Here is a 23,099-nt window from a genome sequence, read left to right as displayed (position 1 = left end):
GTTGGCTGGGTCTCATTTCCTTACTGACGGCGATACGTCTATTATGAGGACATCAAACTTCGCATCCTCTCATCACGGCCATGATTCCGTTGCTATTCATAGGTGTTCCTTGCCGAACTGAGACACTACGGTACTTGACCAAATCCTCCTCGTCAAATTAGTATTAGGCACCCCCCGTTTCATCAAACCCAGAAGACAACGAACGGGACGAGCTTTCGACTCGGCGTTTCCTGCTTCGCCTTGTGTTAACAGTCTCAGCAGTGGTCACTTCTGCCCCATCCAAGGCCACTGCCACTCTGTACTGCCAACCAATACGCCCCACCAAGAATCGTCACCAACTTCCATGGCCTTGTCACCTTGAATAGTCCTTACCTACGAAGTAGGTAGACAGTTCACGAATATTCCTGCGGAGACCTATCTCACGCACGAGTCTTTGTTCTTCTCAACATCAACGCAAAGAGAATTTACCCCTCTCTCTTTTGGTTATCACAAGATATGCAGTCCTGCCATTTGCTTGGTTACATTCCTTCAACAGGCGCGACGCGTCGGCTCAGCATCTAGCCTGGGCTAGCCTTGTCGATCCTGGTGGCGATAGTTTGACTGTCTGACCGAAATGTGCAATCACTAGACAGACTTGCAAGGCTCTTTTCCCGCTTTGATGATATTGGCTTGATGAACTTTACACCGATGCTTCATTGGTTGTGTTTTAATGGAATCAGGTTGTCTTATTCGACTGTGGTAGGTAAAGTGCCACCTTGGGCCGCCGACCCTTATGGCCAACCCTAGACTTCAACAGCTGTCTACTTTCATCAAAGAGTCAGTCAACATAGGTCGTATGATCTAGGTCAAGAATTGTATAAGTTACACTATATTGCACTCTCTATAAATGGTGTTGTATGAGTCCGTTCATCTAATGTCTAATGATGCAGTCAAGTCTAGCTCTATTGGCTAAATCGAGCAACTTTTGGCTCTGAAAAGCTCCTTTGCTCGCGTTCCTGCATAACATTTCAGACCTGGCACGCTCTCAAAGTAGCAAAGAATCTCTATCTATACTATAAACGCCGTCCTTAAGATTCTCATTGTCTCATATTTTCAAACCAACCAAGAGGCATACTTTTTAACCCCTTTCTTCTTCTGAGCGTGTTTGAGGCAATTCTAGTTTGATAGCCACTGACAAGTTGCTTTCTCAACAAGATCTGAAGGAAATCTCTCGGCTATTGTTCAGACAGCATGGTGTCACAGTAGATTGAGCAAGATGTGCAATCGTTCCAACGACCATCATGCTAAACAGGTTTCTGATGCAACATAGGCTGTTTACAGGCCACGGTTGAAAACAACCTTGCCATTCCTACCTCCCTTGCCATGGAACTCAGGTTCGAGTGATTCAGCGCTCACTTCTTGTTGCTGTGGGAAGACAGCCAGAGCGAAAGGAAGTACAGCGAAGGAGGTGAGGGCGATCAAGCTCAAGTTGATGCCCAGGGGAATACCCTTGACGAGTGCTGGCCGTGAGCGCACCCACTCCTTTTGCAGGAGGTTCTTGTACCAAGCTTGCCTGCTCTCGATATGGTACAAGATCATAGGGGGCAGAACCATGATAGGAGACGCTGTGAAGACTCGGCTAGCTGCGGTTTGATACACAGCGAGCTTGGCAGCAGATTGAGACTTGCCCAGCGAAGGGACGTCTCGTTCCGACTTGCCTTCGGCGATGAGCTTCTGCTTGTCATCATCCGAAAGCACAGGTCGAACATCGATACCTTTGACGATTTCGTCCCGGCGCATGAGGTAGGTGTTTAGGCCAGCAGCTGTAGCAACGGCAGCAAAGGGAATCAGTCGACCGAGGATTTGGCGGGTGGAGGGTGTGACCTTGAGTCGAGGCACAATGGCGTTAAGACCAAGAGCGACAGAGCAAGAAGCTCCCACAGCAGAGAGATATGACTTGATCATGACTTCGGTCGACATGGGGGAGGACTTGTTGCCATTGGCAGTGTTGAATGCGACATTCAGCGACTGGTTAAAGACTTGCCATCCAACAATGCCGACTGTACCCATGCCAGGTTGAAGCATACCGGCGGTCACGACGAGATTGGTCAGGACATAGCAAGACATTCGAAAGGGGAAGAAGACGGGCTCGCCGGTGTCTGTTGCACAGTATCTCGTCAGCTGGTGTCACGATTGCACTCTGCCAGGGCCATATATACCAGGGTGCAGCGTAGAGTCAACAACCTTCTTCGCATGCCACAAAGATGGCGACATGTGCTCGATCTTTCCCGTCTTGTAATCCGTCACCAGCTTCTTGGCCGCCTCGAGTCCGGTCTTGCCCGCGAACAGGGTCCTAGAGAATGCGCCAGCACGGTCAGCTCATGGTCCTTGAAGTCGGAGGTTCAGAGTTTCAGCAATTGGACTTACGTAGGGTCTGTAATGCCCATTGTATGGCGCACCCGTCCCATATATGTTTCAAGGTCATACTGGGAAGCGGGAAGCTCCCGCGCGCCAGGAAGCGAGGCCGACATGTTCTGGGTGTAGATACGGGACGGATTCTTTGTCGGATTCGAGATAACGAAGGTATTCGCTCGCGAGAAGAGGGCGGCGGGAGGGGATAACAAACAAGGCTCTACCTGACCTGAAGTAAAGCAAGGCGAGGCAAAGGGAATTATTTAATTGACCGCTAGAGGGGTTCTTGTGGACTAGAAATGCCCGAATGACCACTTCGTGGGACAAAAAAACCCGGCGGAGGGGGATTGCTGTGAATAAACGCGACGATAAGCTAACGTAGCCGCAGGTGAGTCCCGCTTTCGGAGCTGGCACATGGCTTAATTTACGTACATACAGCCCCGGCCTGGGCTATAAATCGTGGGGTTACGCATAAGCAGAATCGGGACGAGTCCCGAGTCGAGATGAGTATCTCTAGAATTAATACATCATTTCTGGTAAAAGGAATTATATGATAGACACGACTTGTAGATCAAAAGAAGTATTTGGGGTCCTTCTATATCGGGCCGGTCGCTTTGATATCGGAGCAATGATATCAGTCGCCCAAGAGATACCAAAATCCTAAGCAGTAAATCAACAAGCCGCGATTGGTGGGTTGGTATCCCGAGTCCCCAATTCTGAGTACCGGATCTGCAAAAAGCACAATGCCGACGAGTTGCCCAGCCGGCAAAAGATGTATTCCAGCAAGTAATCGACCACGCCAGGATTCGAACCTGGAATCTCTAGAGAATTCGGGAGCTGGAAACCGAAATCTAGCGCCTTAGCCATTAGGCCACGCGGCCGGAACCTTTTATTTCCGATGAGGACGAGACCGCTATTCTCTTCCAGAACTGACACACTGACTGGCACGATCAATCGTTGAGGTATGAATGGTAAGATGTCTTGGATAGGTATGTTGGTATGAGTGTTTCAAGTTGCTTGTTGGCTGAAAGCTTGTTTAGGGGGTAGAGTTATCGTGACGCTTGATCTCCTGTGTTCAGTCGCACATGCAGCCACCCTAGAGAACATATCTCGACATGGATAGAACGTATAATTGGTTCTCTCTACATTTGGTGAGCTTCTAATTCATGAGGTTATGATTGTACCCTTAGAGCTTGTGTTGACGGCTGTGGATAATTTAAGACATGTTCTTGTGAAAAACCCGCATGTATTGTGTCCCCAGCTCTGCAGTTTCATAATATCCTGGGTCACTTCGAACAATAAAGACTCATCATCAACAGTTCGTATATAGCGTTACAACTCTATGCCTTTACTATCATACAAGTCTATTCATACCACGGACCTTATTTGTCACTCGCATCCGCCATGAGCATAGCAATTGCAGGCTGGAAAGCAGCCGCCTTCTTGAAATCGCCCAGCTTAACACTCATGAGATCGAGAGCCATGAGCGTCTCACCAGCCTGACCCCTCTCGTCTCTCTTCAACGAATCGGCCTTGACATAGCGTTGCGAGAAATGCGTGAGCAGCGTTCTTCGAGCCTTCATCTTGCGTGCAATCTCTAGTGCCTCGCCCATCGTAGAGTGGCCCTTCTTCTTAGCGTGAGCCAGCATGTCATCGTCGAACGTGCACTCGTGAACAAGGAGGTGGGCACCTTCGCACTCCCGAGCGAACTCGTTTGAAGGACGGCAGTCACCTGAGTATGCGATGCGAAGACCGGATGTAAGCTCGAGTTCTGTCCCATAGGAGAGCCAGCAGTGAGGAACTGGAATGCGCTTGATAGCGCGAAGCCCGAAGTCTCCGTTCTCTATCATGAAAGGACCGCTGTTGAACTTATCAGGCTTGGTGCTGCTGCAATGGGGGAAATGGAGTCTGTGGAAACCAATATCCTCGACTTGAGAGACCTCTTCCAAGAGCGCCTTGTATCTTGATATACAAGATACAGCTAGCTTGGCATTGGTGTCTTCGATGGTGTATTCGTACCAGGCTTTGATCAGATTGGGAGTACCAAGGTGATGATCAGCGTGAAGATGGCTGATGACAATGCACCTGAGATCTCGGAGAATATTTCCAGTTTCCTCCTCTCCAAAGAGCCGTCGGATTTGACCCAAAGTGCCCTCACCAACATCGAGAAGATAGTTTCCAATACCAGGTACCCGAATCAGTGTTGACGAAACGTTACGATATTTGCCGGGGATCGAAGAGCCAGTTCCAAGGGGGATGATTTCAGCATCGCGGCTGGGAATATCTTGTTCATCCTCTTCCAATTTTCGTAGAAACTCAGGATCAGAAGTCTCTTCACGAGCCTTTCTTGCTAGTTCGAGAATCTCATTACTGACAGACTGAGCTGCCTCCACGAGATTAGGGAACGGGGCGATCTCGCCCTCGCCGAATTTGAGTCGGGGCATGAGCGATATTTTGTTTCCTATCCGGCCAGACTCAACTTGTGATCCATTTGGCAATGCTCCCTTGACATCGTTATCATATTTGAGTAGAGAAAATCTCTCAGGGTCGACCCTCCGTAGCTTAGTCTGTAGCTGCCCAGGCCCAGCCAGAGATATCATATTGGGGCATGTGTCCTGAGCACAGAAGAAGTGCTTCATCGTGGGATGCTCGTCCACAAACTTCTGGATTCTAGCATCATCTGCCATTCCAGGGCCGAGAATCCAATACATAATAGCCACATGAGACATCAATTCGGAGTTAGACCATTCAGGTCGCTCCATGAATGAGTCAATGAGGTCGCGAGATTCGATGTCAGCGAGGATGAATCCTTGACCGGGCTGAGTCTCGCCAAGGACCTGTTCAGGAGTTACAGTAACGCCATCTTTTGTTACTATAGTATTGCCCGCAGTCAAATGCTTGAAGTCAGTGACATGTACTCCAAGCTCCTTGGCCTTCTGAGGGTTGAATTTTCCGCGGCGATCGAGGCACTTGACGATATAGCACATAGAGCTTTGGCTGTAGATTGTTGGGGGCAGTGGCCGATGTGTCACGTTGAGAATATCCCCGCTGCGATCAATTTGAGCCTCCTTCTCGGGGAATACCCAAACAATTTGATCCGGTTTCGTCAAATTTGACCCATCGCCAGGTCTAGGACCCTTGTAAAGCGCTGCCTCGCCATTTTGACGTGTAAAGACAGTAGTATCCTTGGGCTTGACCTCGCTCAGCTTGACAGGGATGAGCATGCCGTTTCCTTTGAGTTTTCCATTGAACATGACTTTCTCGACAAGAGTAGTCGCATATTCAGGGTCCGAAAGTGGTGACCATTCTTTGAACTGTGGTTCGTCTTGGCCTCCAACGATGGCGCTCGACCTGCGACGCTTCTTTGGGCTGCTGGAGCGATCTCGTTGAATCGGAATCTTCCACACACGAAGCACGTCGTCTTTCCAGTCGGGTTCTATGCTCTCGATTTTATCAAGCCGAGGGTTTTCTCTATGCTCATGCGTACGCACGGAAATCGGCTGTCGTAAGATGACGGGACGGCATGCGGCGAGAGTGTGGTTTAGATTCTCGCCACCATGGATGTGAATGGTTTCGAAAGCAGCTTGCTTCGTCAACTTTTGGCCCTTGCTCTTCCTTTCCTCATTGATCAATGCTGTCTGTTCTCTGCTCGCCTCTAGTGCGCCACCAACTGTAAGAACATAGCCGAAGAGACCTCCAACCAACTCCCACGAGACACTGCCACTCAGAAAGACCTGTTCTGTTGCTCCCATTCCCAGTCTTCTGCTCTGAAAAGCGCGCTGAGTCCCTTCTTCGGGTCGACCAAACAGATAAGACCGTTTGTCGCTGTGGACAAAGAGACAAGTTCCGGGAGTGTCCACGGTGGGCGCCGAAGCGATCTCAACTGAAGTCGTCATTGCAGCTCCAACAGAATCCTCGCTTGCTTTTGGGTTTAGTTTTGCAGTAGGTTCTGAGAACAGGCGGGATTTCCTGAAAGCTCGAGACTTTACTTTTGGCTGTGAACCGTTCCAGGCTCGTCTGCAGAAATAAAGTCCAGGTGAGGTTGATGAAAAAGTTGGTGATAATGAACGACTACCAGAATTGAATAAATGTGTGAGGCGTCGAGTGCCCCATGTTTGCATGAGAGAGTTTTAAAGAGTTGAGAGGGAATTCGGCGTGATACAAAAATGCATCATCTGCCTAAGTCATAAATAATAGTCAATATAATATTTCTGCTTGAAACGATCAACTTTTTTTTTCTTAGAGTCAGACGCGGCGAATGACTCCTCTTTCCGCGTTCCACTAGCTCGCGCTGTCACATGGAGTGGTTATAGTGGTTGCATTATGTAAGATGGCTACCCTATACTTGAAACAACCTAATCTTGCGAATATCACTACTAATGGCATAGACTATAATTCCCTGAATATATATGGTTGATATGATAGCATTCTGTCTATATGTTATCATTGTATTTAGTGCGCCTTTGTCCTTACCTTGTTCGTAAACATGTAGCTGAGATCTAGTCATCGATATTGAGTTCTGATGTCAGCTCAGAGTAGGTACCATTCATTGGATACACACCAAACGGGAAGACCATTGGCATTGATGTCCAATAATGATTGATCACAAGGATCTTGACGATAGCCCAAGGTTAGTAATTGGCCAAGTTATGACCATTTCGACGACGTTGCAGTATTTATTGGCTTCACCCATTGTAAGAGGAGATCCGCGAGCAATAATGGCTCTCTTACATCGGATCAAATAAGTAACCTATCTTCTCTGACCACAGTAACCACTACTTATAAGATCATGTATCTCTTATTCCGTATTTCCGAAACTAGTAGTCTCCCTTCGAATCATAGTCAAGAATCAAGTCTCAGTGCCTGACTTGAAATGTACTCAATCAATGACCTCACTCAAAGCCAATACCAGTGGAGAAAAAAGACAATCCACTTGCTTTATCACGCATTACAAACGATCTTAGCAAGCAACATTACCAATTAACTGCCATAGAAAAGATACCCCGGAATCAACATCTAACCCCGAGCCCCTCCGAATATCCCCATACTTTTATTTTAACCCAAGTCAAGTCCCCCATGCGTCGCATCTTCAAACCGCTCTCAACTCACTCATCGCGACTATTTTCAACCTCTCGATTCATCATGGGAGACGCAATCATCAAGCGCAATCCTCACCCGGATTTTAAGACGGTCGAGGCTTCGAGACCGGAGCTGGATGCCAAGTCTCAGTTTCGCTACACCAAGACTGTTGATGCGGATTGGACTTTTGGTGAGGGTGCAAACAAGTTGGGCAAGGATGATGGCGATAAGAAACATGTCACCATAGATCCCCATGAGGAGGGTCGCCCTGCGGGGTTCAACTACAAGCTTCTCATCTCTGCTATTGTACCGCGTCCTATCGCTTTCGTGAGCAGTCAAGCTCCCGACGGTACAAAAAAGAACCTCGCCCCATTCAGCTACTTCAACATGATGAGCCACGACCCGCCCATGTTTGTTGTCGGTTTCGCATCTGGGCTCGCCAATGCGAAGGATACACTCCGCAACGTCTCCGACTCCGGCGAGTGTGTTATCAACATCATCTCAGAGCACTTCATCGAAGCCGCAAACTCAGCTAGTGTCAACGCCCCCCCTGATGTTTCGGAGTGGGATATCTCAGGCCTGACACCTAAGTACGACTGTGAGACCGTCAAGTGTGCTCGAGTGGGCGAGGCTATTGTCAGCATTGAGTGCAAGCTCGACATGCTCAAGGAGTTCGACAGCAAGGCACGACCTGGAAACAAGTCTGGCTGCATGGCCGTTTTCGAGGGAACTCGCTTCTGGGTTCGAGAGGATGCGCTGAACGAGGATAAGAATATGGTTGATCCTGGTGTGTTGAAGCCAGTCAGCCGATTGGGAGGAATCACATATGCCAGGGTTACTGAGGCCTTTGAGATCCCCAGAACAGATTTTGACAAGGACGTCGGTGGCCAAGAGGGAGTTGAAAACATACAAAAGCAAAAGAACTAGGTCAGACGTGGTATATATTCATTCATGACCAAACACCAAATATATAGAACAAACAAGCCCGCAAATAAGGCCTCATAACAAAATGGCAATCATGCAATACAATTCCCCAAGAGTGATACATGCCCGCCTTTCATTCCCTAAGTTATACTCATAAACCAAACCGTCGCCTCATAAGCAAAATGCATAACATACATAAACCCAAACGGTAGCACAAGCCCACAGAGCTTATATAGCCAGGTGCTATAGAACAAAAGAAATCATGTATGGCCAAATGCCAGGAAAAGCAAAAAAGTTCAAACGCCGTTAGATGAAGTGCTCAGAGATAGATGCTCTGACCAGAATGAGAGATGATGAATTCGCACCCCAGAGGTGACTCAGTTTCGCTCTCAAAATTGTGCAGCTGTTTCAGAATAGTGTTTCCAACATTAGGTCCATCATCCAGCCGATCCTTGACGTGGATGATGACAACTTTGAGACCTTCGAGGGGCCGTTTTATCTTGGGCACAGATGTGAAGGAATCAGATGGGTTGAGGGTCAACTCAGCCGTCGGCGAAGCGAGGTGTGGTGTAGGAGGTGTTTCGATACCAGGGTGAACGTAATCTGGTGTCGAAGCCTTGATGGTCCTGGGAGACACGGGGTCTTCAGAGGTAAGATTCGCAATAGAGGGATTTCGTCGTGGAGTCTCGTCAGTCGTGCTGCCCATGCGCTTGCGCTTCTTAGGCTCGGAATAATGCGACTTGCGTTCGACTTCGACCTCATGAGCCAGTGCCCGTAGCTCCTCAATGACATAACGGGGTTTCAGGTGCCCGTACAGACGATCCTCGGCCTGCGACTCGTCGTAGCTGCACTCGATGAAGATAGCCTTGAGGTTACCAGAGGCGATCTTTGGGGCAGCTTGTTGCCAAATATGCAGATTCCGCGGGCTTAGCGATATACTATCAGGCTCAACGTCTCCGAAAATCAGGACTTCGCGGTGGGTGGTAGGGTCCTGGATGAAGTAGGCGCTTGAATTGTAGACGCAAATTTGCTCCTGCTCCGATGTAGTCGTTACAGGGCTGAAGCTGTTTTGGGGGATCATGAGTGACCCTCGATGTAGGGAGATAGATCCCGGGTAGTAAGATGCTGAGCGCGCGATGGGGCCCTGTGGCATAGAAGCATCATGGCTGCTGAAGCGAGTAGATGCACTTGATGTTGAGCCCCGGTGGCTATGCTTCTCGAGGCAATGCCCATGGCTTACGCTCCAAACCTTGATAAGGAGTCCGTCTGCAACTTCGATGTAACCCCTACTTTCACCGTCGCCGAGTGTCGGACTACCACCTTCAACCAATCGCATGTAAGTCACCAGGCCAGCTCCGTTGTTCTCATCACTCAGGTTTGGCCATATCACATTGTTGAAAATGTGATTCTTGAAAGCTTGGATTGTGCTTGGTAGAGCAGCTAGTTTCTTCGGCCTTGTGCCTGGGAAGCCAGCAGTATTGACTACAAAGCCCGAGATGTGATCAAGATGAGGATGGGTGATGAGATATGTGTCGACGAGAGAGCGAGTGATGTGAGATGCATTGGCAGAAGGCGACGAGTAAGGTAGCTCAAGACCTGCAAAGGGGCCAGTGGTGAGTGTGAAGGGAGGAGGAGGTGGCGGAGAAGGTATCGATTCTTCCATGATACGTGTGATGGCAGAGAGGTGGACGCCAGCATCGACGGCAACGATAGAGCCACGATGCCATTTTTGGGCAACAGAACGGACCAGAAAAGCAGTGGTGTTTGATTCTTGAGGACCACCTCCTGAGCCCTGTGATAGAAGGTTAGTTAGAGTTCAACAAAATTGTTCATATGAGTGAGTGAGTGACTGAGAAGCCCGAATTGTGAAATAGAGTATGAGGATGCGGCAAGACAAACGCCACCACGAATCACGACATGAACCGAACGTGTTGTGTTGTGTTTCTGGCCGTCATGCACCAAAACCGTTCTTATATCATGGATGACCCTCAATGGGCGTTGGCTGGCTTTTTGGAGATGTAACGGTGCACATGTAAACAAACGAGTGATGGGGATAGGCTGTTAACCGTTGATGATACGTACCAATACAATCACCTGCAAAGCAGGCTTGACTTCGGCTCCCATGATTTGGCTTTGGGAGAGGAGAAAGAAAGTAGAGAAGAGGAAAGAATAGAAGCGAGAGAAAGAATTGAGCGACGACGGTTGACCCAACTCGGCCGATTTGATGCCTGCCCTGGGATGTGGATGTGGATGTGGATGTGGAGGTGGACGGCCCTGGGGGACGGGATGAGATGGAGATGGAGATGCTTGGAGATGGTACGGTTTAGGTGGTCGCCCCACTAAAAGCCCTGTAAGGTACCGCCTGAAAGGTTCAAGCTGCAAAGTAAAAACGGTGGACCTGTTCCTGTCGCGCGCCGTCTCCGTCACTGGCTTTGGAGGTTATAGTCGCTAGCAGAATAAGTTAGGCCACTACAAATTCCGGAATGAGAGATGAATGGATCTAGGAGGTAGTTGATCCACGAACCTGAAGCTGTTTAACTTGCAGTAGTTGATTCGAGAATTAACCACTGATAGCTCTCTGATATTCTCCGATAGATAAGGGATGCAACCCTTCTCTGCCTGCTCTGGTATGTATGTATGGAATGTGTGATGCAAATACCGACAGCTCAGACGAGCTTTTGGAGAAACCCGAAAAATAATAAGAGGGAAAAAGATATGGCACACGTGATTGGATTTATCGTTGTGCAGTAGAACGTTAGGTGTTCTCTCAATACTGTGTGCTACCAAGGCTGATACAGTTCGGTAGACTACCTTAGGTACCTAGATATGTAAGTACTGGAGTGGGATGTGCTGATATAGCTTCGCTCTCGCCGAATATCGCCTGTCGATAGACTGAACTTGACCACGTTGATCCTTGCTCTGATCCCGCCTGGCAGGGTATGGGCGATGCAGAGCGATATTTATGATTCTGCCACTTGTGGAATTGAACAAACTGAACAAAGAGGGTGAAGAATATGTCCCAAAGACAAGAGACATGAGCTTCAAATATAGCACACGACTTGTTGTTCTCGCACTCGCCGAAACGCAACTCTCCCCTCTTGGCATGCCACCCTCTCAAGTCCCGTTCTCCCTCCGCCCCAAAAAGAGGAATATCGAACAACTCACAGCTCAGATGCCGGCTCAGCTACAAGGCCGCAGATCTGTCCTAGCAGCCCTCAACCTTGTTTAGCTTGTAAGCCTGCATCGGCGTTCCCGTGCCCCCCGACCCCTCCAGCGCCTCTCAACGGGTCGTTCCCTTCTTCCCCCACCAGATGGGGACAACGTCACTGCTAAAACGGGCGAGCTGAGCTTGGGGGAGCTCGAGGCTTTGTTGAAGCTTGGACCCTTTTTGCCTGATCAGATAGACGATTTGATTGTCCTTGGCTTGGCTTGGATTTCTTTGAAGATCGCGGCTGGACCTTGAGCTGAGCCGTGCGTTCTGTCGCTTATAGCTTGTGGCTTGAAAGAGAGATCCCACGATCATGGTGCCGTTATTGTTGAAGAAACAAAGAGACTTGACCCGATACTCGAACCATTCACAAAGACATGAGCTTTTAATACAAAGGGTAGCTCTATCTATAGAGCTTTTTTGTAGCGGTGATCAAAGTTCTCTCTCTCAATAACTGATCTTTCAACCAAGACTAGTTCTCTCAATATCTTCATGATCACTTGGCTTCACTCACGCATCGTTCATTCATTCATGTGTACAATTTGATTCTCTAATACTAAAACAGTAAGGTGATCATAAACTCCAAACTCCGGACTGAATACTAAGCCAAGTCTAATGTGCTGATTGCTATGCTATGCTGCTATCCTGAACCATGTAAAATGGGGTATTGAAAAAACACGATATATCCCATGGCTCCATAGATTTTGACTTATATCCTCTATACCCAATAAAAACCCCATATTCTGTGTAGTCCTCTGACCAGCAGGGATATCGTACTGTTACATCCACTCCATAACTCTAGCAACTTTCGATAGTCCTTGATCATCGCCACCTGCTGCTTCTCAAAGCTTCTTCTTAGGGCTCACTCGGCTGCTTCTCCTCAAAGGTGAGCCCTGAGCCTCCTCGCCAGCGCGACCAGACCCCTCTCGAGAGGGCTTGTCCTTTGCTGGTCGGGCGGGTGGCGAGCCGAAAAGACTGTCGTCGCCCCACGATGCAGTTCTCTGGTTCTTTGGCGTAGAGGGCAGAGCCAGGGATTCTTTCCTAGTAGGCATAGGCAACAGCAAGCCAGAGGTTTGCGCCCTTGTTGGGGAAGTGGTAGCCTTGGTCTCGGTCTGAATAGACTCACAAATGTTCCCAGCCGAGAAGCGGGGGCTTCGTCGCAGTGGCGAGACGGTTTGACCTTGGCGACCAGTCTCTGCTTTGGGACTCGGTTGCACAACGTCCTCCTGCTCCAGGAGAACACTGGGGGATAGAAGATTGTTGATTGATACTCTTTGGGTCCCTCCAGTAGGCTGAGACCACTTTGAGCTGTCTTCGAACTTGACTGGCTCCTCCTCCTCCTTCTTCGTCTCGGACATGAGTCCTTTATAATCAAACTCATAGTCATTGGCAACGGAAATACTCGAAAGCACATCGCTGAAGTTCTTTGTCGATCCATGGGGTGTCAGTCCAGCAGACATTTGTGTAGGAAGAAGTTCATTGGAGGTCGCCGGAATAAACAACTGCTCAGGCTCAGGAGGATCAGCACGAGAGTGTTTCGACGATCTCTTCTTCCTGGAAGCAGTGTCGCGAGCGGCCCAGAAGTCGAGGCGGCCCAAGTGAACGTCAATGGTCTTCAACTCGCTTTCTGGTCTATCTTTATTGCGACCACCGCGGCTCCTATGACGAGCACTGACTTGATGATCCAGATGGTGCTTAACAAGCGCATAGGAGAGAGACTCCTCGTAGTTCGGATAAGGCGCTTGTAGTGATTGACCTGCACGCTTTTTGAACCAAGGCCTGATAGTATGTTCAACGATCATTGTGTCAGAATCCCGAGTGATGGCCATTTTGTTCGACTTTTCCTTGATGAGATGCTCGTCGTCGCGATCATCTGGCACCATCTTTCCATTCGCCATCACCTCTACGGGGTCGATGCACTGCTCGAAGCACCAAAGGTGCATAACACCAGCCATCTTGAAAGGATCCTTCTGACCACAAGAGGTATGCTGATAAAACTCGTCGAACGCCACGCGGCACCAACCAGGTCGAATCGTGTTGTTGGTATCAGGACAGTTCGAGTATCGACAGATAGTGTCGGCATCGATAGTTCGTTCTGTGCACTGCGCTGGATTTTGTTGGATCCAGAGCCTTGGATTTCGAGGACAGTTGTAGATATAATCCTTCAAGTCCTCAGCCGAGAATAGGATCTTTTTCTCCAACTGTCCTGTGGGCAAGTACAGGAATTTAAATCTTCTGCGAGAGACCCAGTCCAATTCTGGGAAGCGGAACATCCCATACATCTTGATTCCAATCTCAAAATCCTTATCCCTTCCACGTTTAGTCTTGAGGGTTCGCCCCTTTCGACCAGGCTTCTTCAAGGGAACTTCGAGGTCGGAGTCGTCATCGTCTTCAAACGCAACATTTCGCTTGCGCTTAGGAGGTGTCTGCAACCAAATTGGCCGTTTATCTGGTTCTTGGGATGGTGCTTGCTGAGTTCTTTGTTGAGGTGGCCGACGAGTCTGGGGAGCTGCCTGTGAAAAGCATGGGCCAGGGTGAGGGTCCTGACGACAATTCGCGCATTTGCTGACTTGGATTATGTTGTGCATAGACTGAGCTTTGATTGCGGCTGGAGGTTGAAGAGTATACGGTCCCATAGCCTGAGGGCCGTAGATCCCTTGGATACCATTGTCCGGGTAATGATAACTAGGTTGATAGGAATTGTAGTCGATATAGTTGGGCGGAATGTACCTAGTTCGGGTTAGCTGGTGCTTCTTACAAGTCATACAAGGGCATGGTACGTACGAGTTTGTTTGTCCACGAGTGTTAAAGAGTGGAAATTGTTCATGTGCTGGGAGTTCCACGCTTTGAGAACCTCTACTCGAGGTCTCATTTCCTACTGCAGGCATGGGTAGTGCCAAAGGCTGATGAACTGGTCGGGCCGGCTGCGCCAAAGATGTCTTTGGCACAGGAACTGGATCCTGTAGCTGATGAGGCTTTGGAGTTCCCATGTTGTTGGGCATATCCGACAGGGAGTTTAGGTCGAATAGGGCAGGAGTGTCAACGGTCGACACAAGTTTAGGATCAACCGGAAGCTGAGCGTCTTCCGTGACTGTACTCGGAGCCACGTCCTGGGATGCTCCCAAGTCGAAATGTTTGATGTAATCTTCGGATGACAACGGGTCGTCGAAATATTGGTCAAAATTGCAATCATCACCCATACCATTCAAAACTTGTTGGCTGATATCTGATATGGTGTTGCCCATATACTCTGGGGCAGAACTGTACAGATTGTCCATCTGGAAGTGTCCTGAGACTTGCCGGGTTCTGCTGGGTTTTATGGTGACTATTCAGAGCTTGTTGGAACTAGCGAGGTGGTGTCGATATGCGCTGTTGCCAGAACTGAGGAGTTGTTCAAGATGTGCAGAAGAGCGTTCAGGGGCAGAGAATTGCTTGGGTGAGAACGAAGAGTGAACTAAGAAATCGAGTCTGCGGTATCCTTTATATTACTACAAGATAGTTTAGATACAGTAAGAGCTGAAATAGCACATTGTCTTCGTTCAAGGCTTTGTTCCATACGAAAGAACGAGGCACCGAACATGAGTAAATTGTAAAAGATGGGCGGTTGTTAGTTGAACAAGGACGTCTCCTCACTGGAGGAGAGGGTGTGTTCAACCATTCAACTGTCTTTGTCTGAAAGAGACCCGACTTGGAGCCCCGAACAAAAAAAGAACAACCCAATAGAGTCGAAGCTTCGAAGCCAGACTCCATTTCGGTTTCTATGTTCTATCGCTTTTAGATCCTGAGGCCTTGTTAGTACTGAGACTCTGAAATAGAACAAGCGCCAAAGACAGTGAGAAGGGGTTTGATCAGATTAAAAACATGTTTTTCTACACAAGTGTTCAGAACAGGTCTGTGTTATGTGTGTCTCATCATATAGAAATAGAAATTCGATGAAAGAAATACACAATAGACATACCATATGATTAGGTCATTAAGCAAATTCAATGCCAATAAAAATACTATTATGGTGAGCATGTTGGTGATTTAATCCATTGCAATTTGGCAATGTCGAGGTTCATATCAGTCAAGCTGACCCAGACAACACATGACTTCATGGCGTCTAACAAGTATCTCAGAATGCCCCAAGAGGCATGAGACTCGCTGCGATCGAGTGGTTGTTGTTGTTGTTGTTGTTGAAGTGTAAGGCATGTTGAACGGTGAGAGTAGTAAAATGAGAGGAAATTTTGAGATCGTGAGGGAAGAGGTGTAATGTGGACCCGGAGATTCGGACCACCGATATCCGATCTTCGAATACCTAGGTAGGTATCCAGTAGGTAGGTTACCCTACATCTGAGCTCTGCAGGATCTGAGTATCGTAAAATGAGAAGGGACATATAGCATTTGCATAACTGTTGCTATCGCGGTGGTCTCTCTGGGAGATAAGGTCTAATTCCACCCTTTTTGGGCTCTGCCTTGTGATGTTTGATGCGATGCGGTCTACAGAGTATCAAGAGCCAACTCAAGTTTCTTAAAATAGAATACTCCATACAAAAGCAACAGCTACTAGGTGTGGCCAAGAGAATGACATATCAAACGGCGCGCATTTCCCAAAAGGATGTTAGATCAAGTTATACGACACTGGCTAAAGCACCGACCCTGCCGAATACCACGATTGCGACCCTGTTGAGAAGAAGAGCTTCAGTTCAAGGATATTCAACTTGCTTCCTGCGACCAATGCCACGCTAAAACAGTGACCAGCCACTAAATTTAGCGGCCAACATATGCTTGGAGCTGCAAGAGAGGAGGGGCAGCGGGAGGATAAACCCGCAAGGGACCGTATTCTCAGCTAAAAAAAACTGGTTAGAATGGTGATACAGCCAAAACAGTCCAGGGGCACCCCGCCCTTTGATCCAACGGGCCCTGTCACAGAACCAATAAGAGTAATCTCTTGCCCGCCCTCCAAGGCTTGAGTTGAGACTACGTCACGAGACTCTGCTATCCCGTCGGGTCCCTTCAACTGGACGGACTGGCACTGGACCTGTGAGACTCAGGTCCGTGGCTAACCTCAAATAAACCCACCAAACTTCATCCTCACAGCGGCCACATCGCCCGACACCGCCATCATGGCTGAAGTCAATCCAGAGCTTCAAGAACGCCTTGAAGAGTTGGATCGCGAGCTTGAGGTATGTAAATTGCCACTTGATTGTTCACCAAATTCCTACCTTTTTCCCAATTATTGGCTTGGGCGCCTCGGCACGCCATTGGAGCTGGTTTCAAGGTCATTTTTTGACGTCGCATGCGATCAAAAACCATCCTCTCGATATATCATGGCTAACTTTGAGTTCTCTGCAGGAAGGCGATATTACACAGAAGGGGCAAGTAACTCTGCGACTCAGGCATTAACCTTTACCGTTCAAACTAACGTGCCCAAAGCTACCAGAAGCGACGAACTCAGCTCTTCTCTCAATTCCTCGGTTCCCCTCCACCTCAAGTTGCTGCTCTCGCCGAACCTCAGTCTGGTCTACGCATACACTCTCCTGATGACTCGGCCCATCCTTCAGGCGATGGTCACCGCGCCGCTGCATATGCCTCTCTCGGTGCCAGCAGCGGCCCGATCCCCGATACACCAGACTCACCTATATACCGTCCACATTCTGGCTATGCCCCGTCCTCGGAATCACCGAGACCTCCGCCGGAGCAGGCACCGGCCTCGCTTTTGCGACCGGGAGGCCCCATGGCTGCGGGATCAACGGCTGCCCACCGAGACTCCCTCTTCTTCCCCCCCTCGCACGTCGTTGAGCCTGAAACCCGAACAGGTACCATGAGATCGGGGGACTATGCTTTCAGACCAGAGCAGCAAGGCGCATACCCTGATCAGCAGTATCAGCAGCAGCAACAGTATCAACAACCGCCGCAGCAGCAACCTGATGGACGAACCACCACGCTACTCGATTCGCAAGGATATTTCTCGGACTTTGCGGGACAGCAGCATTATGATCAGGGCCAAACTATCGAGTACGGAGGACCTCAGCAGCGATACTCTTCCAGTGATGCCTTCTCTCCTACTGCCGCCATGGCGCCGCCAATGCTCACAACCAACGATCTCCCGCCTCCCGAGGCCCTCGAATACCAACTACCACTAGATCCTCGCGAGGTTCCCTTCGCTATTCAAGATCCCCATGACGATTCAACGCCAATGTCAAAGTTCGATAATATCGCAGCTGTCCTTCGACATAGAGGCCGAACGATCGCCAAGAAACCAGCATATTGGGTGTTGGATAGCAAGGGCAAAGAGATTGCATCAATTACGTGGGACAAGCTGGCGTCCAGAGCCGAGAAGGTGGCACAAGTTATTAGAGACAAGAGCTCTTTATACCGTGGCGATCGAGTTGCGCTTATCTACCGCGATTCTGAAGTCATTGACTTTGCAATTGCCTTGCTGGGATGCTTCATCGCCGGAGTTGTTGCTGTACCCATCAACGACTTGCAGGACTACCAACGCCTGAATCACATTCTTACCACAACACAAGCCCATCTGGCCCTTACCACCGACAACAACCTCAAAGCCTTCCAGCGAGATATCACAACTCAGAAATTGACATGGCCAAAGGGTGTCGAATGGTGGAAGACGAACGAGTTCGGCAGTTATCACCCTAAGAAGAAGGATGACGTCCCGCCCTTGGTCGTCCCCGATCTGGCTTATATTGAGTTTTCGAGAGCACCAACCGGAGATTTGAGAGGCGTTGTTCTCAGCCACCGAACCATCATGCATCAAATGGCCTGTCTTAGCGCCATTATCTCTACAATTCCAGGCAATGGTCCAGGGGATACCTTCAATCCGTCTCTGCGGGATAAGAACGGCCGACTGATTGGCGGTGGCGCAAGTAGCGAGATCCTGGTCTCATACCTTGACCCTCGTCAGGGCATTGGTATGATTCTGAGCGTGCTGCTGACGGTGTATGGTGGCCATACCACTGTTTGGTTCGACAACAAAGCCGTTGATGTTCCTGGACTCTACGCCCATCTCCTTACAAAGTACAAATCGACCATCATGATCGCAGATTACCCTGGCCTCAAACGAGCCGCCTATAATTACCAGCAAGAGCCATTGATAACCCGGAATTTCAAGAAGGGAATGGAACCAAACTTTCAGATGATCAAACTCTGTTTGATAGATACTCTGACAGTAGACAGCCAGTTTCACGAAGTTCTAGCTGATCGATGGCTCCGACCTTTAAGAAACCCTCGTGCTCGCGAGGTTGTTGCTCCTATGCTCTGTCTGCCTGAGCATGGAGGTATGGTTATTAGTGTGCGTGATTGGCTGGGAGGAGAAGAACGCATGGGCTGCCCCTTAAAGCTCGATTTAGAAGACGAAACAGATTCAGATGGCGAAGAGAAGGAAGAAACCGAGAAGCCTACAATTTCCAATGGCTTTGGCAGCCTTCTGAGTGGCGGAGGCACCACCACAACGGAAGAAAGAGCAAAGAACGAGCTCGGAGAGGTTCTTTTGGACCGCGAGGCTCTAAAAACGAATGAAGTTGTGGTTGTGGCCATTGGAAACGAGGCCCGGAAGAGGGTGACGGAAGATCCAAGATTGGTCCGAGTTGGTGCCTTTGGATATCCAATACCAGATGCCACACTCTGTGTGGTCGATCCTGAAACAGGTTTACTGGCTTCACCCCACTCTGTGGGTGAGATCTGGGTAGACTCTCCCTCTTTATCTGGTGGTTTCTGGGCACAGCCAAAGAACACTGAGCTCATTTTCCACGCCCGCCCCTACAAGTTCGACCCAGGTGACCCGACGCCCCAGCCTGTGGAGCCCGAGTTCCTTCGAACGGGTCTGTTGGGTACCGTTATCGAGGGTAAAATCTTTGTTCTAGGCCTCTACGAAGACCGCATTCGACAAAAGGTTGAGTGGGTTGAGCATGGGCACGAACTGGCCGAGTACCGCTATTTCTTTGTTCAGCATATCGTTGTGAGCATAGTCAAGAATGTTCCAAAGATCTATGACTGTTCAGCATTTGACGTCTTTGTCAACGATGAACACCTGCCAGTTGTGGTATTGGAATCGGCAGCCGCCTCGACGGCACCATTGACCTCTGGAGGGCCTCCACGACAGCCGGATACTGCCCTCCTGGAGTCGTTGGCTGAGCGTTGCATGGAGGTCCTCATTGCAGAGCATCATCTTAGACTGTACTGCGTTATGATCACAGCACCGAATACGTTGCCACGTGTTGTCAAGAATGGACGACGCGAAATTGGAAACATGCTCTGTCGCCGAGAATTTGATCTCGGTAACCTTCCCTGCGTGCACGTCAAGTTTGGCGTGGAACATGCAGTTCTTAACCTTCCTATTGGCGTGGACCCTATGGGTGGTATCTGGTCACCACTGGCGTCAGACTCACGAGCTGAGTTTCTGTTGCCAGCAGACAAACAATACTCGGGTGTTGATAGAAGAGAAGTGGTTATTGACGACCGGACATCCACTCCGTTGAACAACTTCTCCTGCATCTCTGACCTTGTTCAATGGCGTGTAGCCCGCCAGCCAGAAGAATTGGCCTACTGCACAATTGACGGCAGAGGTCGAGAAGGTAAGGGTGTTACATGGAAGAAGTTTGATACCAAAGTTGCCTCCGTTGCTATGTATCTGAAGAACAAGGTCAAAGTGAGACCTGGAGACCACATCATCCTTATGTATACGCATTCAGAGGAGTTTGTTTTTGCCATCCATGCGTGTATCTGCTTGGGCGCCATTATCATCCCCATTGCGCCCCTCGACCAGAACCGACTGAATGAGGATGTTCCTGCTTTCCTCCATATCGTGGCGGATTACAACGTCAAAGCTGTGTTGGTCAACTCCGAGGTGGACCATCTTATCAAGGTCAAGCCTGTGGCCAGTCATATCAAGCAATCAGCACAGGTTCTGAAGATTACCAGCCCTGCGGTCTACAACACAACCAAGCCACCGAAGCAGAGCAGTGGACTAAGGGATTTGAGATTCACCATTGACCCAGCCTGGATTCGACCGGGCTATCCTGTTATTGTTTGGACATACTGGACCCCCGACCAACGACGTATCTCTGTTCAGCTTGGCCATGACACAATCATGGGCATGTGCAAGGTCCAGAAGGAAACCTGCCAAATGACCAGTTCGAGACCTGTGCTCGGATGTGTACGAAGCTCGACTGGTCTTGGTTTCATCCATACAGCCTTGATGGGCATTTACATCGGAACACCCACCTACCTCCTCTCACCAGTGGAATTTGCGGCTAATCCCATGTCTCTCTTTGTCACATTGTCCAGATATAAGATTAAGGATACTTATGCGACACCGCAGATGCTTGACCATGCCATGGCTGCCATGCAAGCCAAGGGTTTTACGCTGCACGAACTCAAGAACATGATGATCACTGCGGAGAGCCGGCCAAGAGTTGATGTCTTCCAAAAGGTTAGGCTTCACTTCGCTGGAGCTGGTCTGGACAGAACCGCTATCAACACAGTGTATTCGCACGTCCTGAACCCCATGGTTGCATCGCGATCTTACATGTGCATTGAGCCTATCGAACTGTGGCTTGATACACAAGCCCTTCGCCGTGGCTTGGTTATTCCCGTGGACCCTGAATCAGATCCTCTTGCCTTGCTGGTACAGGACAGCGGTATGGTTCCTGTGTCGACACAAATTGCCATCATCAACCCTGAGAGCAGAGTCCACTGTCTGGATGGCGAGTATGGTGAGATCTGGGTTGACTCTGAAGCCTGTGTCAAGTCCTTCTACGGCTCCAAGGATGCTTTCGATGCTGAGCGCTTTGACGGCCGGGCTGTTGATGGAGATCCGAATATCCAGTACATCAGAACAGGTGACTTGGGATTCCTTCACAATGTTAGCCGACCCATTGGCCCCAACGGCGCTCTTGTGGATATGCAGGTACTGTTTGTTCTCGGAAATATTGGTGAGACTTTTGAGATCAACGGTTTGAGCCATTTCCCAATGGATATCGAGAACTCCGTGGAGCGATGCCACAGAAATATTGTGCAGAATGGCTGGTAAGTGATAAAGCTCCTAACAATGAATAATCCTGCTGACAAGAACACAGTGCTGTATTCCAAGCTGGTGGCCTAGTGGTTGTTCTTGTTGAAGTAAACCGCAAGCCGTACTTGGCATCAATCGTCCCTGTCATAGTCAATGCCATCTTGAACGAGCATCAGATCATTGTTGATATTGTCGCATTTGTAAACAAGGGAGACTTCCCAAGATCTCGACTAGGAGAGAAGCAGCGTGGCAAGATTCTCGGTGGTTGGGTCAGCCGAAAGCTTAGAACCCTAGCACAGTTCTCCATCCGCGATATGGATGCTGAATCTACTGCAGGTGACGTTATGGACCAGGCTAGGGCTTCCATGGTCAGCGTACGAAGCGGAGGCGGTGCAGCACCAGGATCTTCCAGCTTGAGAAATGTCGAGCCAGCTCCTCAGATCCTGGAGCAGGAGGAATATGATCAGGCAACTCCTCGTCATGAGTATGAGCCAACACAGACAATGGTCTCTGAGCTTCCAGATCAAGAGACACCGACAGGGTTCCAGCACGCACAGTTTGAGCACCCACCTCAATCTGCAGGCTCTGGACCACCGACACAGCTGAATCTTTCTCACCAGCCTGACCAAGGATTCGACATCCCTGACTTTTCACGGTATAGTGGTGCCGAGCAAGGGCAGGGCCCTGTTCACAGACGTCCTGTTCCTGGCCACGCACCACCTCCTGAGCCCATCTCAGGGAACGGTCAAGCGCCGCCCCAGATCCGGCTACCGGGCGTGGATGGACGTGAAGAGGTGAGTTTTTGGCAGCAGCAGAACAAGGGAGAGAAAAGTGAGGAGGACTGGACAGCTGAAGCCATCATGCATATGAATCTGGCAGGTGATATGAACCCTCGATGATAATTACGACATGCAACGTGATGAAGCGGAGTTGGAGTTGGGATTTATCTAGAAACGAACATAGCAGACAATTGGACTCATTGGCCTATGGCCGTCATCTATTTGCTTTCATAAGAAAACCGTACAGTCTGGATATCTAGAGAGTGTCTACTACTTGATTTGAAGCTTTGCAAGTAGCGAGAAGCATTCCATGCATAAGCGGCTGCGTTTATGAGGCCATGATGATTAGCCCTATGGCCAGCAATCAGCTACAGAGATGCAATCGGATTTAGCTGTCCAAGTTGAGTGGCAACCATTTGGGAAACGCAGGCAATGGAGGAAAAAATGAATTCCTGTACAGTACAGGAACAAAAGGTGAACCAATCGACGCAGGCCTGATTCGAACAGACGCCTCCGAAGAGAATAGATTTCTAGTCTATCGCATTAGACCACTCTGCCACTGCGCCTTAGCTGATTGGATAGTGATCGTCATGTCTAATTCTGCTTGTGGATGCTTCCGTAGTGTTGTGGATATCCCAAACCCCAGTCCCCATCTATGCTAATGCTAGTATAGTAGTATACAGAGTGTAAGTCGAATTGAGAATAA

General features: G+C 49.3%; 6 protein-coding genes and 2 non-coding genes across 8 annotated transcripts; 2 read left to right on the top strand and 6 right to left on the bottom strand.

The window, feature by feature from the left end:
- Positions 1 to 1,314: 1,314 nt before the first annotated feature.
- FMAN_04908 (uncharacterized protein) lies at positions 1,315 to 2,510 on the bottom strand (the record flags this gene model as incomplete). Its single annotated transcript, XM_041828329.1, has 3 exons — positions 1,315 to 2,138; positions 2,199 to 2,332; positions 2,407 to 2,510. The coding sequence occupies 3 exons, from the start codon at positions 2,508 to 2,510 to the stop codon at positions 1,315 to 1,317; spliced, it is 1,062 nt and encodes a 353-aa protein (XP_041679203.1).
- Positions 2,511 to 3,182: 672 nt separating this feature from the next.
- Positions 3,183 to 3,272, bottom strand: tRNA. The gene is given in 2 exon segments: positions 3,183 to 3,218; positions 3,236 to 3,272. It is a non-coding gene; the product is annotated as a tRNA-Arg (tRNA).
- A 501-nt stretch (positions 3,273 to 3,773) lies between these two features.
- FMAN_04909 (uncharacterized protein) lies at positions 3,774 to 6,287 on the bottom strand (the record flags this gene model as incomplete). Its single annotated transcript, XM_041828328.1, has 1 exon — positions 3,774 to 6,287. One exon carries the CDS (start codon positions 6,285 to 6,287, stop codon positions 3,774 to 3,776), a length of 2,514 nt encoding a protein of 837 aa, XP_041679202.1.
- A 1,246-nt stretch (positions 6,288 to 7,533) lies between these two features.
- Positions 7,534 to 8,397, top strand: FMAN_04910 (related to conserved protein/domain typically associated with flavoprotein oxygenases, DIM6/NTAB family; the record flags this gene model as incomplete). Its single annotated transcript, XM_041828327.1, has 1 exon — positions 7,534 to 8,397. One exon carries the CDS (start codon positions 7,534 to 7,536, stop codon positions 8,395 to 8,397), a length of 864 nt encoding a protein of 287 aa, XP_041679201.1.
- A 316-nt stretch (positions 8,398 to 8,713) lies between these two features.
- Positions 8,714 to 10,518, bottom strand: FMAN_04911 (related to 3`,5`-cyclic-nucleotide phosphodiesterase; the record flags this gene model as incomplete). Its single annotated transcript, XM_041828326.1, has 2 exons — positions 8,714 to 10,186; positions 10,477 to 10,518. The coding sequence occupies 2 exons, from the start codon at positions 10,516 to 10,518 to the stop codon at positions 8,714 to 8,716; spliced, it is 1,515 nt and encodes a 504-aa protein (XP_041679200.1).
- A 1,926-nt stretch (positions 10,519 to 12,444) lies between these two features.
- On the bottom strand, positions 12,445 to 14,880 carry FMAN_04912 (uncharacterized protein; the record flags this gene model as incomplete). Its single annotated transcript, XM_041828325.1, has 2 exons — positions 12,445 to 14,332; positions 14,387 to 14,880. 2 exons carry the CDS (start codon positions 14,878 to 14,880, stop codon positions 12,445 to 12,447), a joined length of 2,382 nt encoding a protein of 793 aa, XP_041679199.1.
- Positions 14,881 to 16,707: 1,827 nt separating this feature from the next.
- FMAN_04913 (acyl CoA ligase-like protein) lies at positions 16,708 to 22,513 on the top strand (the record flags this gene model as incomplete). The annotated part of the gene is made up of 4 exons (XM_041828324.1): positions 16,708 to 16,767; positions 16,937 to 16,959; positions 17,018 to 21,628; positions 21,679 to 22,513. The coding sequence occupies 4 exons, from the start codon at positions 16,708 to 16,710 to the stop codon at positions 22,511 to 22,513; spliced, it is 5,529 nt and encodes a 1,842-aa protein (XP_041679198.1).
- A 364-nt stretch (positions 22,514 to 22,877) lies between these two features.
- tRNA lies at positions 22,878 to 22,959 on the bottom strand. Its single transcript has one exon. It is a non-coding gene; the product is annotated as a tRNA-Ser (tRNA).
- Between the last annotated feature and the right edge of the window lie 140 nt (positions 22,960 to 23,099).

This window comes from Fusarium mangiferae (assembly GCF_900044065.1).
Source record: "Fusarium mangiferae strain MRC7560 genome assembly, contig: FMAN_scaffold003, whole genome shotgun sequence".
Taxonomy (NCBI): Eukaryota; Fungi; Ascomycota; class Sordariomycetes; order Hypocreales; family Nectriaceae; genus Fusarium; species Fusarium mangiferae.
The sequence above is the reverse complement of the archived record's forward strand: the minus strand, read 5'-3'. Positions and strand labels throughout refer to the sequence as shown.